This window comes from Somniosus microcephalus, chromosome 16, assembly GCF_052327205.1.
Source record: "Somniosus microcephalus isolate GS21.2 chromosome 16, FLI_Smic_1.0, whole genome shotgun sequence".
NCBI lineage: Eukaryota > Metazoa > Chordata > Chondrichthyes > Squaliformes > Somniosidae > Somniosus > Somniosus microcephalus.
In genome coordinates, this window is record NC_141002.1 from 83,979,373 (window position 1) to 83,994,948 (window position 15,576).

General features: G+C 43.6%; 1 protein-coding gene across 2 annotated transcripts in view; it reads left to right on the forward strand.

Annotated features, from left to right (window-relative positions):
- tmem117 (transmembrane protein 117) overlaps nt 1-8,721 on the forward strand; it is a 336,326-nt gene extending 327,605 nt beyond the window's left edge. For both annotated transcript variants that reach the window (XM_086009384.1, XM_086009385.1), the window contains 2 exons: nt 6,673-6,802; nt 7,565-8,721. In XM_086009384.1, coding sequence (XP_085865510.1) covers nt 6,673-6,802; nt 7,565-8,259 — 825 coding nt within the window. In that variant the 3' untranslated portion in view covers nt 8,260-8,721. The remainder of the gene's footprint in view (nt 1-6,672; nt 6,803-7,564) is intronic.
- Nucleotides 8,722-15,576: the final 6,855 nt, after the last annotated feature.

Sequence of the window (15,576 nt, forward strand, 5' to 3'; positions counted from 1 at the left end):
AGCTTACAAGTTTTTAAATCCAACTGTATGTCCAGTGCTACCTCATTGGGAGAACCTCTCTCACCATTGACAGATCGCTTCTGCCATCTCACCTGCAGCTGCCATCTATTCCAGCAACATCGGAGCCAATGAAACAATCAGACCTTGGTCCTCCGAATCCTTCCATGATCAGCCCCAACACCAATATCACCAACCTTCTCCGCCATCACCTGATGCTGCACTGAACACAGGGCATCAGCCCCTGACAAAATTGCTGGCCGGGAGGCCAGTGATGGCATCACCATGGCCAGATTTTCTTCATTTGATGCTGTAAACCCTGGCTGCCACATGATGCGCCAGGTTGACAACCATCCCACACCAGCACCGTGAAGCATCCCTTTAATGTCACTATAGCGGGGCAGGGTGGGGGGGGGGTGGACGGGAGTTATGACTGAACAATCACTGTAACTCAGTAAGACACTTCTCAATTTGCGCTCAGATCTGTCCAATAAGGGGCACTTTTTGAAAAAGAGATTTCACTGTATGACAACGCATTAAACACATTGCCAGAAACTTCACATGGACATTGGCTAAACCTCTCAAGTGCCCACCCTTGTGTGCTGTTAGCTGGTATGCTTGCAGTAGAATGAGGGTGAGTGTGAGGGGTGGCTAGTGAGATGGGGAAGTGATAAAGTAGATAGAGAGGGTTGGGTGGAGGCGCAAGGTAAGTTGTTGTCCTGGGGAGGTCTCTTCCACCCTTGGAAGGGAAGAGAACCTTGCCTGCGTACTGTGACTCCCTCCATGAGCATATGGAGGGAGTCATTGGAGAGCCTGTGTGCAAAAGTTCACCTTTGTGCAGTGATTGTCAGTGTTTTCAGCACCTCAATGCTGTCAAACACTGAAAAATCAACTGTCAAAATAAAATTGTGCATGGTCCCTTTAAGGAAACCGGCAGATGCCTCATCAAATGATGTCATCAGACCCGCTTCCTGTTAATTGGCCGGTAAGCCTGCAGGGCAGGGCTTAATAAGGCCAATCAAGGGAAAAATCACATCTGCAGAGTGGAGGCAGCTGGGGGTGGGTCTGGAACCTGGAAACCAGCTGACACACACCCATTCCGACACTGCTGAGAAAATCGCGGCCTTTGTTTATTGGTTATAAAAATATTTGAGATGGGGAGAAAATGCCGTTTGACTGGCAGAGCGGCTGGAAGTCTTTTGATTATACATCCAGGAATACGTGCAACCAGAGTTGGCAACCCTAGGACAACTAAGAATAGGCAATAAATGTGGCCTTACCGGCAACGCCCACATCACGAGAATATAGAAATATGGGTAGAATACAGTGAAGGCAAGAAGGGAAAATGCAATTTTCTGCAAAAGTTAGACCATATTTTAGGACTCTCTCTTTTCAAAATCCTCTTCTACTCATTTCATAAATGTGTTGGTTTTCTCAACTCACGTAACAATAAGCAAAAAAACAGTTCAACAAAAAAAACCAAAATGCAATACACAAAACGAATAACCTGTGATGAAGAACATCGCCTGGTGTTCCCACAGCACCCAACACGTTTTGATAAATGGGTTGCAGTTGAATGGAAGAAATACAGTCTTGCGCACATTACAGGTTCAAACTCGCTCATCAGTAAGTTAACCAATTTTAGAATGACAGTTCCATTCAAACTAATTAACAAGTGGAACAGCTGCAGTCTAGCAGTTGAGAAACCAACTGGCAATCAAAGTAACAGCATGAAAAATATTGAACTTCAATCAAGTAATGAAATTAATTATGTGTCATCTCAAATAAATCTAACTATACCATTAAAATGAGGATTAAATAAAATGTACCTGCAAAATAAACCCAATAGCTCAACTTTAAACTGTAGAAAAAGTAGAAACTATGGGGGTGATTTTGCCAATGGGGAGCTTTTGGAGGCGGGACTCCCACTTGTTGGGTTTTAGACCCGCCTCCATCAGCGTCTGGCCAACCCACGTTATTTTCCCTTGATTGACCTTGTTAAGCTCGCCCAGTAGGCTTAGCAGGCCAATTAAGGGAAAGCCAGTTGCAGAGAACGTCAGCGTATGACGTTTCATCTGTCAAAAAATTTTGACAGATGAATTGTCATCGTTTGACAGCTCTGTGAAGCTGTCAAACACTGACATTCTCTGTAGATTAATGAGGTCTTGAATTCAAGACCTCAACAAACCTCTTTCTTTTGCAGAAATGAAATGGTTGTTATATTGGAGAATGCAACGGCCATCTGTCATCTCTACCGCGGAGGTGCGAGACTCTCCGCGTACCCACCGACTGAAGCCTGCAGGAAGAAACAAAGGTAAGTACACTTTATCTAACACTTTCCACTTACCTCAGATACTCACCTCTCCACACTTGCAACCATCACTTAGCTTCACAGCGCACTTTTGCACCCCTCCGACCCCCGCAGACCCACTACTCACCTCGGTGACCCTGGCGGGGATCGGAGCCTTCGGGAAGCCCGCACTTGCATGGGCAAAATGGTGATAAGCCTATTTTCTGCCTGTTAACTACCTGTTAACAGGTGGCTGTAATCCCCTTCCCACCTCCAAGGAGACGGGACCCGACGCGGGATGGCTACCCGCCTCCTGGCAAGATGGCGCCTCCATACCCGCCTCCCCAGGGCTGATGAGATTGCGCCCTATGTTCGGTAATGTTCTGATGCACTAGTTATTTGAGCACTATTGCTTTTGTACCATCCAGGCTTGGGGATAGTGTCTAGTTAGCTGGGGGCTCTGTAAGTTATAACTCCATTTTGCTGTGAATTTAAAAAAAAGACATTTATCCTCACTAAATCTAGCAGCAAAACGTGTGTCCTGTTGATTTTTACACAGAATCAGATACGTGACATCGACCTGTTTTCACAGCTGCCTGCATTTATGTAAATAGTATTAGCATGTAATTGTAATATTCTACTCTTCGTTCACAAGGAACTGTAGTGTGTGTTTTGACTGGCTAGACAAAAGCCCATGCCCTTGAACAAAAAGGCGAATGTTCCGCTGGATGACCTGCACATTATTTACTTCATTCATTTTAGATTAGACTGATTTGCTGGTTGGGTAGGGAGCGAAGGTCTCTAATCCTTCGGGATAAAGTTATATTCTACTAGCGTTTACAATCACAGATGCCTGCTGTGATTCCAGGATTCAATTTTGCAGGATCGCAGGATCATATTGAACAGCATAGGATTTGAAGGTGCTGCACCTGGGACCTCCTAAAAGTTGATGGCGGGGGCGGGGGGAGGCGTTGAGGGAGGATACGGAGTCTATGAGAATAATCACAATGTATGAATTTTCAAAATCAGCACAACATTCTTTCTTTTCAAACATGAAAGTGGTAGCATTATTCCTCTCTCGCCAGCTCTAGATTCAACGGGGGTGATTTTGAACTGCGGGCCATCCATTTCTCGGCTGAAAAATGGGCGGCCAGCCGGCTGTTGAATGTGGAAGGGGCACCTTGGCCAGCTCATTGATGCCCAAAGCCGGCCTTTTGCAATTTTCAGGTGTGCCTGTAAATGTGTGAGCAGCAGACCTGAGTGTGATGACAGATGCATAAAATATTCAGCTGTGTTAGATGAAAGGATTCATTTGGGCTGAATGCACATAAGGTTGTGAGTGAAGGAACACTTCCAGGAGAAGGCTCAGGATGCAAAGTGCACCTTACTGTGTAATTCACATTAATGTAAGAATTGAAAGTGTGAGGGGAAGGTAATTTTAAGTGTTATATGTGCTTAGTACACTATTAATGGAAAGTAATGATGGGTTCTTCTACCTCAGCTGACCTGGTAAGATCATTAAGTTGCTTCTGGTACTACTTGCAAGTGCATTGTATGATGAAGGGGATATTCACACTACTTATCGCCTCTTATCATTCCCTTAGTTGCTGCTCTTGGAGTACTGCCATGTTCTTACTTTCTGCAGGAAACATTCAATGATTCCAAGAAATGGACTACTCTCTGGCTTCTTGCACTCCTGTTACAGACATTCTTTTCCTAAAAAAAAAATCTTGCTGTCATGCAAATCTGTAAATTGCCACGCCTGCCCCTTTGAGCTGCTGCAGCCCTTTAAATTTTGCAGCAATGCCTGATTTCCCAACCACCAATGGTGAGCTCCTAATCACAGGCTTTTTCCACTCTCGAAGCTCAGACACAATATTATAATGAGGCCAGTCCCAGAAATAATTGTGGGTTCATTGTACCAAAAATTGGGTGGGTGCTTTTCACACCCTGCCTGACTTCCGGTCAAGCATACACCCGCGCCCCCCCCCCCACCAGAAAATCTATGTTACCACGTGAATAGAAACAACAGTAGCAGAAACTTGCATTTATACAGCACCTTTAATGTAGGAAAATGTCACAAGGCACTTAGGAACAAGACGTGCTCTGAGTGATCAATAGGTTGATCATTGGTTAATAGAACCAAGTCCTAGTTGTTAAACTGATTTGAACCATTATCACGTACTTCATCTATATTCAGAATCTTAGGACCAGTTTCCTAAAGTAAACGATGGCTTTATATGCTCATTCATTTGAAATAGTCCTGCCAACTGCAATAGCATTTTATTACTCTTACTTTTTCTAATTTCTTCATAAGATTGGATGACAAATGATTTATTCTTAGCCTGGATCCTAAATATTCATTATCATGGTAGGTAGCTTGTTAATTTAGTATGTACTGATTTTGAAAGACTTGTTTATAGGAGAATCATTAGCCATAGCTAACGATAGTAAATACAAAATAAGATGATGCTTTTATGCATAAATAATACAGAAATGTTGAATGCTGAAAGGGATCCTGTCATTAAGATTGAAAGTGAGTAAGGCTGTGTTTTACTGTTTCCATTTTCATTCTTTATGATCTATAAAATAAGATTGTCAAGCTACTAGCCCTCCTGCTGAAATATTGGTCAGATTTATTTCATGTCCCTGCTATAGGCCGATGATCATATTTTGCATGCGCACTTGCTTTCCTGGTCTATGGAAAATTAACAATATGATTTAAGGGCCCAGCAGCAGCGATTCTAACGTGTAAACGTGGGATAAAAGAATCAGAAAAATTCATGTCAACAGAGGAGCTTCTGACAGAAATTTCTCTGAGCAGGTCCATTGAAAAGGGTTTTATTGATTAAGATCAAATAGTAATCGCAGATGAGAGGGGGAAAAAAAATCAAACGTTGTTGCGGAAGACAATAGAGGAGACTGCCGCAAGGCTCACTCAACACTGTGGGAACCTCTGGTGGGTTGGAGGCATTCAGCAAAGAGTTCCCAGATTGGCCATTAGAAAAAAAACTAAAGGGTTAGCAAGTCTTTGGTTGGATCTGCTGATAGTAACTTGTAGTGAAGCACCATTTCTAGCTCTAGGACAGAGAGACACTTATCCTTCAGCTTGTTTTTTTATCCTCAGCCCAGCTGACGAGGTTAAATCCCTACAGCCTTATGAATGCTATAAACAAGCCTGTATCAATTTCCTCTCTCATTTTAATGGTGGTGTTAACCCATTTATTTTAAATGAAGTAAAGCCTCTACTAAAATAGTGGAGAGAGGAACTTGCTACAAATTTGTTAAGCTTTTCCTACAATAACATTGCTCACAGTTATTTCCAGAGCTATAGCATTGTTAGGTAGGAATGACAATCAAGATAGGTTTTAGGTCAGGTTGTCATGTTTAATAGCTTAGACAGTGTACAATAATGTAACATGTTCTGTTCATTTTTCTCACACTGTCTGTTTTCTTTACCTGGCTGTTCAATCAGTTGAAGAGCAGTATTGGTGCTCTATGTCTTGCCTGAGGAAAGGGTAGTTTGTCAGTGAGGTGCTGCTACTCTCTCAGCAGGGGGAGCATAGGCCAACAAAGGTTGCTCTCATATGGAATTTTGGGATGGCTTTAGGAGTGCAAGGCGCTGCTGCACCTTGAATCTTGTTGAGCTGGTGAGACTAATCCGCATGCCATTGGGTGGCATATTTAATTGTAGCCATGCATGAAGTTGTATCATCAGCTGCAGAGAGGAGTTGGGCAGAACATAGCTGCAATTCTGACTGAGCGCTGGCATTTCCATTTTGTGTGGCAGCTTGTAATTGGGTGTGTAATAAAAATGGGCTGGAGCCGTTTATCAAGTAAAACAGTTGCTGTCTGTTGGTTTGGAAGTAAATGGCTCTGACCATAAGCAGAGAATAAAAATGAAGAAAATTAAATTGCAGTCTGATCATTTCATTTTTTCAGTCATCCTGAATGTATGTGTTAAATATTGCATAATGCACAAATATGTTGAAATGACAAAGTTTTGGTTTCAGATAAGTTGTTTGGCACTTTGGGCTAAAATTCCTTTATGTTGGTGTCATGTAACAAGGCATGTAATGAGCCAGTGGTGCAATTGACTGGCAATAATCTATGCCAGGGAGTGATACTATCATTATGCAGTAAAAATTGTTCTGTTTCCTTTATACATTATAATACAAATAGGTGATACCTTGGGGAATATCAGTTGGGGAAGAAAAAGAGTGCAGATGTAACAACAAAAGAGATAAATCATCTCATATTTTAACGTGTTTAATACAAGCCCATTATGGTACAATGATTTAAGGGTATCAGTCAGTAGGTTTCTCATTTATCACTAAATTGTATTACTCAATAACTTGTTGAAAAAGTTGTGTTTTTTTTGTTAGGATTGGGAGTTTCCACAATTTATGGGAAATTTGGAAATCAACCTTCCTGGTCTTCCCACCTCACAGATTCAATTAAGACTGCCTCACTTCCAGAAGATATTCAAGAAAGAATACCTCATTTGTATCACAGGTGAGGGACATAAATATGAAATAGTGGACATAGGAAATTATAATGGAAATGTAAAAGTAAGGACAGAATGTATGAGTTTAAAATGGGGACTGAATTATGTCTGTGTGCCTTAGTCCAATTGTTCCTCACCCTGCTAACCCCACTTCACCTGAAGACTATACCTGTCCTAACTCTCAGTGCACAGCACCATGAGAGTTGACTAGTATTCCAGTAAAAAGACCAAAATGTTGCAGAGCATATGAATGTCAAAAATCCTTTTACTTTCTGTTTGGTACCTTTCGTACCTAAAGATGTTTGCCTGGTGCTTAAAGTTCCCCAAAGATAAACAACTTTCTTAGTAATTAGGAAACTTAGAACCATATGTGATTTAGTTCAAAATCTATAAAAGAAAAGCTAACAATTTTTAATGTACAAAAGCAAAATATTGCAGATGCTGGAAATCTGAAATAAAAACAGAAAATGCTGGAAATACTCAGCAGGTCAAGCAGCATCTGCGGCGAGAACAGAGTTAATGTTTCAGGTCGATGACCTGTCGACAGGACTCTTTTTAATTTTTAATACACATTCATGTTTCTTATGTAAAATTTTATGCATGGTCCTTAACCCCATTAGGGATGATATATTTTACATAAACAAACTGTCTTACTGCCCCCCCCCCCAAAATAAAAGAAATACTGATTTGCGTTGTGAATTTTGAAGGCAATTCATTGACTGAGCAGTTTCATATCAGATTCTTACAGTATTTATCACATTTATTTACAGGTAAATGGTTTAACTATGGCATCATTTTTCTTGTCTTGATTTTGGACCTGAATATGTGGAAGAATCAGATATTTTACCAGCCACCTGAATATGGCCAGTATGTGGGGCCTGGGCAAAAAATCTATACAGTAGAAGATCCGGAGACATTAAAGGATTTAAACAAAACCACTTTAAGCTGGGAATGGAGGTCCACCAATATTAACCCACTGACTAACAGGACCTATGCCCACAGTGACATGTTTTTGCACAGCAGGTATGTAGGTGCCAAACTTGGGGTCAAGTGTCTTGCTTTTGTTCCAAGCATCTTGGCATTTATCTTGTTTGGGTTCTTCATCTGGTTTTTTGGAAGATTCCAGAAAAGTGAATTAATTGAGGACAAACAAGATAGTTTGTACGTAAAGATCAAGAGGAAATCGCCATCTGAATTCAGCAAAGATTTAAATGAGTCTGCAGAAGATGCACAAAAACCAGTGACTATAAATGATGAACCATCGATGTCCACAGGGACAGAAGTGGCAACAGCGATTGTACACAGTACTACCTCTACTTCATCCGCTGAAGACCAGGACACTTTCCTCAAGGGGCCACAGAGTAACAGTGTGCATGACACGAGGCCAGACACTGAACCCATATCCCCTATTGTTGTTTCTGAACCATCGGCAAAAACGTCACCTGATGAACATGTTAAAACTTAAAACTAAAACAAGCACAGGCCTTAAGTAGGATTTTACCTTTTCATTTTTACACATTTATAGATCTTTATATCTTTTGTGTTACAGTGTCATTTTGACTTGAAAATTACTGACATAGATTTAAAAAAAACAAACTAACTAGACTATGTAGGTGGTGGTTCTGCAGTGGAACAGAAGTCACTTTTATTTTTAAAAAAGCATAATATTGTGCCTACACCTAGACATTCCTTTATATCTTGCCTTTTGCAATAGCACATGGTTTGTGTCAATGCTGTATTAAACTGTACTGTAATATAGTATTCATCTCTAACATAAGGGTAAAATGATAAATACTGTACTAGTTGTGCCTCGAGAAGTTCCATTTTGTACTATTGTCTCAAGGAATTTTTTAAAAAATGCCAGATTTTCACCTTCACAAAATAAAAACATTAGCAGTTCCTGATTCTCTAATGGGATTGCCTGAGAGACCGCTGGACTTTTTTGCTCGTGTAATGCTGCATTCTTCTGAGGCAAAATTGCTTTTGGAAGTGCTCTAGTTGTGACTAGGTGATTCCAATGCTTAATTGGTTACGGCGCAGCTAGTATTGACAGCTGAACTGCACATGAAAGAAGCAGTGTTGATTAATCTTTTAATTCTGGTGAACTGGCTGCCTGCCAAAGAAAGCAGTGACTGTGCTGGGGAGGAGACCGTGCTGTTCTGTGTGGGCTGCTGTGTGTGCAGAGGATCTATTTCACAATCAGAATTGCATTGCAGTACTGTATACTAAAGCACAAACGGCTCTCTGTATTTATATAAGTAAAAATACTAACTGACTACAAATGTGGAATAAATGTTGTAATCCTTTAAGCTTGTGCTCATTGCTCTTTGGAGACTGACCAAGTATCACTCATTTTGGTTTAAAAATGTAGGCTCTTCTGTTGCATGCCATTCTTTAAAAATAAATACAGCTGTGTGTTTAAATGGATTTACCAGCTGTACCACTCTTGCCAAGCTCTGCTTATGTTCTTCTGTCAAATTCAGGCAGCGGCTAATCTTTCAATTTTTGGTTTACAAGTTTAGTGTAAAGCAACACACAGGGCAGGAATTTAACTCTGGAGTCGGGTTGGAGGCGAGACTACAACTTTTGGGGTTGTAGTCCCGCCTCCATTGAGATGCGGCCAATCCACACGATTTTAACTTGATTGACTTTGTTGAGCCCGCCCAGCGGGCTCAGCAGGCCAATTAAGGGCCACCCGGCAACAGGTGACGTCACAGGCTGAAATTTCATCTGTCAAGAGCTTTTGACAGATGAAATATCAGTGTTTCACAGCTGTTTGAAGCTGTCAAACACTGACCGTCTTACTTCTAACCTGAGTCCTTCTCCACAGACTCAGTTAGAAATCTCTCCTGCACAGAAAGCTGAAGGCTGTCACTTTTGACAGATCGCAGCCATTCTGCTTTCTGTGCCGGTGAGATGAGAGACTTCCGGAACCTAAAGGAAGGAAGGCTGAAAAGGTAAGAAAAGGTATGTAAAACTTATTTAATCACTTTAGACACACCAAACACACTTACCTTTGCACTCATGCACACATCACTCACCTGAACACCGACATCTCGACCCCTCCAAGTCCTTCAACCCGACGGCCCGCCTACTCTAACCTGGTGTGGTTTGGAGCCGTCGGGAATCCCACACTTCAACCTTAAAAATAGGGATTAGGCTAAAAACTGCCTATTAACTACCTGTTAACAGGCAGTTAATTGGCACTAATCCCGTCCCGCCTCGGGTAGGCGGGTCCCAGTGCGGGGCGGGTACCCGCCTCCTTTGAAACTGGCATGGAGGCGGGTTTGGGTGCAGGAAGGGGTCGGGACCCCTAATTTCGGGATTTTAACCCCCCCGCACGCCTCCAATCCCGACTCCACGGCACAATGAAAAAGTGCCCACAGAGTGGTACCTGAGATTCCGCTCTGCCTGCCACCATTCCCCCGATGTTATGCCTGTTCACCTAGCATTTGCCAAGTCTGATCTGTCAGTCTGAGTATGAGAAGTATTGTATTCATTTTGCAATTAAGCAACTGGTTAGATTCCTGACTGAATAATTGAGTTGGTTTACAAGATGGAATTGTAAGCTAATAGTAAGACACTGATTGCTGCTGTGTGTAAAGTTGTTTTCACTCATAATAAATCCAGTTATTCCTTTATCATACAATGCTGATTAGAAATCCCAGAAATAATACAAGAACAACACGTTGTGACCTTTGCGTTCTTTGCCACTGCCATTGTTGAGTCTGTGTTTTCAATTGCAGTTATACTGAATAACGACACAGACTACAGAAGTAAGTAAACAGGTCTTTAGTGATTGAGGGTCAGGGCTGAACTGGGATACACTTTGCTCTGCAGGGTTTATATACCGGTGTGGTCACCACCGGTGCTACAATGTACAGGAGCCATCAAAAAGTAGTCCATCACCTTAAGGTACCCTCTTAAGGTGGTACAGGTTACATACACTACAATTCCTCCCCTTTTAGCTTAACAGTGTACACCCCAAATTAAACATTACATGGATAACATATATACAATTTACACACAAAACTGTTCAAAGATTCAGTCTCTGAGGAGGCCTCCTGATCCGGCCCGGATAACGCCTTTCAGGGGTCTCTGGTTCTCGTTGTTGGGGTGACTCATCCACTTGATCTCCTATGGATTGAACATCATCAGGTACGTTCGAGTCTGAGGTAGATGCTACAGGCTCAATAAGTTCTTCAACTGGTGTCTCTGCCGTAGACATGGGGTCGACCCTTGTTCTCGATTCCACAAGTTGGTCAGCATGACGTCGTATTACGTTCTCTCCAACGTTTACCGTGTACATCAAGGGTCCTTGTCTTGCACGAATTGTTCCAGGTTGCCATTTATCATCCCTATAGTCCCTGGCCAACACTGGTTGTCCTATTTCAAAACTACGAGTGGCCTTGTTATTTACATGCTGGAATTGCTTGTTTTCGACTTCCCTTCGCACATTGGGTTTTAACAAATCCAACCGGGACCGCAACCTTCTGTTATAGAACATTATGGCAGGGCTTTGATTTGTCACTGAATGCATGGCGTTTCGATACGCCATCAGGAAATTGTCCACCTTGTGTTGTAGTGGAATATGGTCTTCACTCATGGCCTTTATCGCCTTTTTGAACGTTTGTACAAATCTCTCGGCCAACCCATTTGTAGCCGGATGATATGGGGCAGATGTATAGTGTTTCACCCCATTCTTTTTCATGAATTTCTGGAATTCTTCTGACACGAACTGTGGTCCGTTGTCTGAACATATTTGCTCCGGCAACCCATTCCTTGCACATATGGTTCTTAGAACTGCGATCGTCTTCTCAGAGGTAGTGGTCGACATCTTAATCACTTCTGGCCATTTAGAATGTGCGTCTACTGCTATCAAAAACATGGAATCCATGAATGGACCTGCAAAGTCGATATGCACACGTTGCCATGGGGCTGAAAGCCATTCCCACGGATGCAGCGGTGCAATTGGAGGTGCATTTTGAACTTTTTGGCACCCTGAGCAGCTTTTAGTCAGATCCTCTATTTGTTTGTCAATACCTGGCCACCACACATAAGCCCTAGCAAGGCTTTTCATCTTGACTCCCCCCAGATGACCTTCGTGCAATTCTTTCAGAACTCTCTCTCTTAATTTCGGAGGAATAATCACCCTTGTTCCATACATCAATGTTCCTTGACATACGGACAGCTGTTCTCGTCTGGCTGAGAATGCTGGTAATAGTGGTTCGCCATGTGCTGGCCATCCCTTCACTGTCAAGTCGTAGACCCGAGACAGTGTCGGGTCATTTCGGGTCTCTCAATACCCGCATTGGTGACTGGTAAGCATTCGATGATGGTCAAGTGAAATATCTCCACAGGGTCAACTGCCGGTGCCTCTTCCGCTGTAGGTAGTGGCAGGCGCGACAGCCCATCAGCATTACCATGTTGTTTTGTACCTTTGAATTCAATATCATATTGATGTGCCCCTAGGAAAAGGGACCATCTGTGAAGCCTCTGCGCCGTCATTACCGGAACACCCTTCTTAGGGTTGAAAATGGAAACCAACGGCTGGTGATCTGTCAGCAGCGTAAACTTTTGGCCTCGCAGGTAATGGTTAAATTTCTTAACTCCCCACACGAGGCTGAGAGCCTCCCTATCTATCTGAGCATAGTTGCACTCAGCGGAGGTCAATGATCTGCATGCGAAAGCGACTGGCCTTTCCGAGCCATCTGGAAGCTTATGTGAGAGTACTGCCCCGATACCATATGGAGAAGCATCACAAACTAAGCGAATAGGCAGCGTTGGGTTAAAGTGAGCCAACACTTCCTTTAGAGGTGATCAGTGCTTTGCTCTTTTGAAAAGCCTGCTTACAATCATCGCTCCACTTCCATGGTATTCCCATTTGCAAAAGAGTGTTTAGCGGGTGTAACACCGTGGATAAATTTGGAAGAAATTATGGTAATAGTTAACCAACCCGAGGAACGACCTCAACTGGGATACATTCTCCGGTGCAGGAGCTTTTACAACAGCTTCGATCTTGTCAGGTGACTTATGGAGCCCCTCCCGGTCAATGATGTGGCCGCAGTACGAGATTCGCTTTTGAAAGAACTCGCATTTCTGGCGATTAACTCTGAGCCCATATTCTTTCAATCTGATGAGCACCTGCTCCAAATTCGCGAGGTGATCGTTATCGTTATCTCCTGTAATCAGGATGTCATCCAAGTAGCATTGTGTGCCTGGAATTCCCTGCAATACCTGCTCCATGGCCCTTTGCCAAATCGCTGGAGCCGATGCCACTCCAAAAACCAGTCTATTATACCGATATAAGCCCTTATGCGTGTTGATCGTGAGATACTGACGTGACGCTTCATCAACTTCCATCTGTAGGTACGTCTGCGCCAGGTCTATCTTAGTGAAGTGTTTCCTGCCAGACAGCGAAGCGAAGATATCTTCAATCCGCGGAAGCGGATATTGCACCGTGTGAAGAACCGGATTAACAGTGATCTTGAAATCGCCACAGACGCGAACCTTCCCAGGTTCCCCCGGCTTGTTGCTCAACGAACGCTTCATGACAGGAACAATGGGTGTAGCCCATTCGCTCCAGTCCACCTTGGACAGTACCCCTGAACGTTCTAGCCCTTCCAGCTCTGCTTCCACAGCAGGTCGTATCGCATAAGGCATCTGGCTTTGAAAAATTTTGGGTTTGCATGTTCTTCAACCTTGATGGTTGCCGTAATTCCTTTCAGTGTTCCAAGTCCCTGTTGGAACACCTCCTTAGCATCGTCTAAGATTTTGGACAGTCGTTTAGGTTTGACGTCGTCCTCCTTACAGGCATCTACAGTCAGTGCTTGTATGGAATGCCAGTCCACATTTATTCTCCGGATCCATTCCCGTCCCAGTAGTGGCGGACCTCCATCAGGTAACACATACAAGTCCATTTTCTGAAATTCTTTACCATTGTAGACCACGTTTACTTTTATCTTTCCTTTGGGTATACTATTTGCCCCGTGTATGTTTTCAATACAATCTCCGTATCCCTCAGGGGAATGTGCGAGAATAACCTTTTGTAATCTTGCTTATTCATGACCGTTAATGCCGACCCAGTGTCCAATTTCATCTTCACTTGGACTCCTGCTATCCAAAGCGTGACCCAGATAGTTTGGTTGTCTGCTGTGTTACCCACATTATGTATTTTCAGACAACCCAGTTGCTTACTGCTGGAGTCTGAATCCGTCTTCTGTTCATCCGAACTGTTCTCTGTCACCTTGTGTACTTTTTTGTACTTCCCCTGCGGTGACTTTTTGCTGCTGGTCTTCTTTCCTGACCGGCATACTCTTGCTATGTGACCAAGTTTGCCACATTGCCTGCATTCTTTATCTTTGAACCAGCACTGGTTCTGGTCATGCGTTGTCCTTCCACAACGATAGCAGTTTACTGTGCCTAATGCCATTTCATTGGTGCTGAATTCTAATGGCCTTTGCTGTATCTCTGCAGCGCCTCGTGCTGCTGCTTCGTGGGATGCTGCAATGCTGAAAGCTTTGTCCAGCGTAAGGCCCTTTTCCTCCAGCAGTCGCTTCTGGGTTCCTTCCCTTAGGAGCCCACACACCAACTTATCTCTCAGTGCGTCTGCTAGTCCTGTTCCAAACTGGCAGTACTTTGATAACTTGCGCAGTTCTGTTAGGAATTCAGCGTTGCTTTCTTCTTTAAGTTGAATTCTTTTGTAGAATTTAAATCGTTCCGCTATCAGCAGCGGTGTGGGGTTTAAATGCTCCTGCAGGATAGTAACAATATCCGCGAAACTCTTCCCTACCGGTTTGTCTGGTGTTACAAGGTTCCTTAATAACCCGTATGTCTTCGCACCCATTGAGTTTAATAGGGTTAGTGCTTTCTTATCATCCGGTACCTCATTCGTTGTACAGTAAACTTCGATGCGTTCCACATAAGTGGCCCAATCTTCCACATCGTTATCAAAAGCAGTGATGTTACCCGTTTTTGGCATCCTTGCTGAGTTTCTCCTTCCCCTTTGGATATTATTATTTTGTTTTCAAAATGGCGGCTTTTCCCACGCTTGGTGGCTTTTCCCGCGCTTGTCGTCTTCCCCCGCCAACTCAAAATAGCGATTCCCACGCTGTTGCCGTCCACGCCTCCCAGCGGTCCTTTATTTTCCCCTGCGTTGCTGCTGTTGTTCCCCCGCCGCTCCCGCGGTCCTTGTGGCCATAAACGCTTTTCTGGCTGCTGCGCGTCTCTGCCCGATTGCAGTCTGGCCCCTGACACTGGCTGCGGTCGTGTTCTCCGCCCTTTTCGTCGTTTTCCCTCCCCTTCTCCCACTGACAACTCGGCCAACTTTCCCCCCCGTGCCGCTCGATCGGGCTTACCCGCCGCTGTCGTAGAAGGGATGCTCACTGATGCTTGCCTTCGTGGTCAGCAAACCAACCCGGGTTTCCGACGGCCTCCCGTGCGATGCAGGATGTTGAGGGCGGATGCCCTTTTTCGACGTCAGTGTCTGAGGACGAAGCTTCCTTTGATGCAAAACTGCCGCAAGGTAAGATCAGACTCGTCGCCACTGTTGAGTCTGTGTTTTCAATTGCAGTTATACTGAATAACAGGACACAGACTACAGAAGTAAGTAAACAGGTCTTTAGTGATTGAGGGTCAGGGCTGAACTGGGATACACTTTGCAGGGTTTACTACAATGTACAGGAGCCATCAAAAAGTAGTCCATCACCTTAAGGTATCCTCTTAAGGTGGTACAGGTTACATACACTACAGCCATGTCTTTCATTGTCAAATTAATCAGATG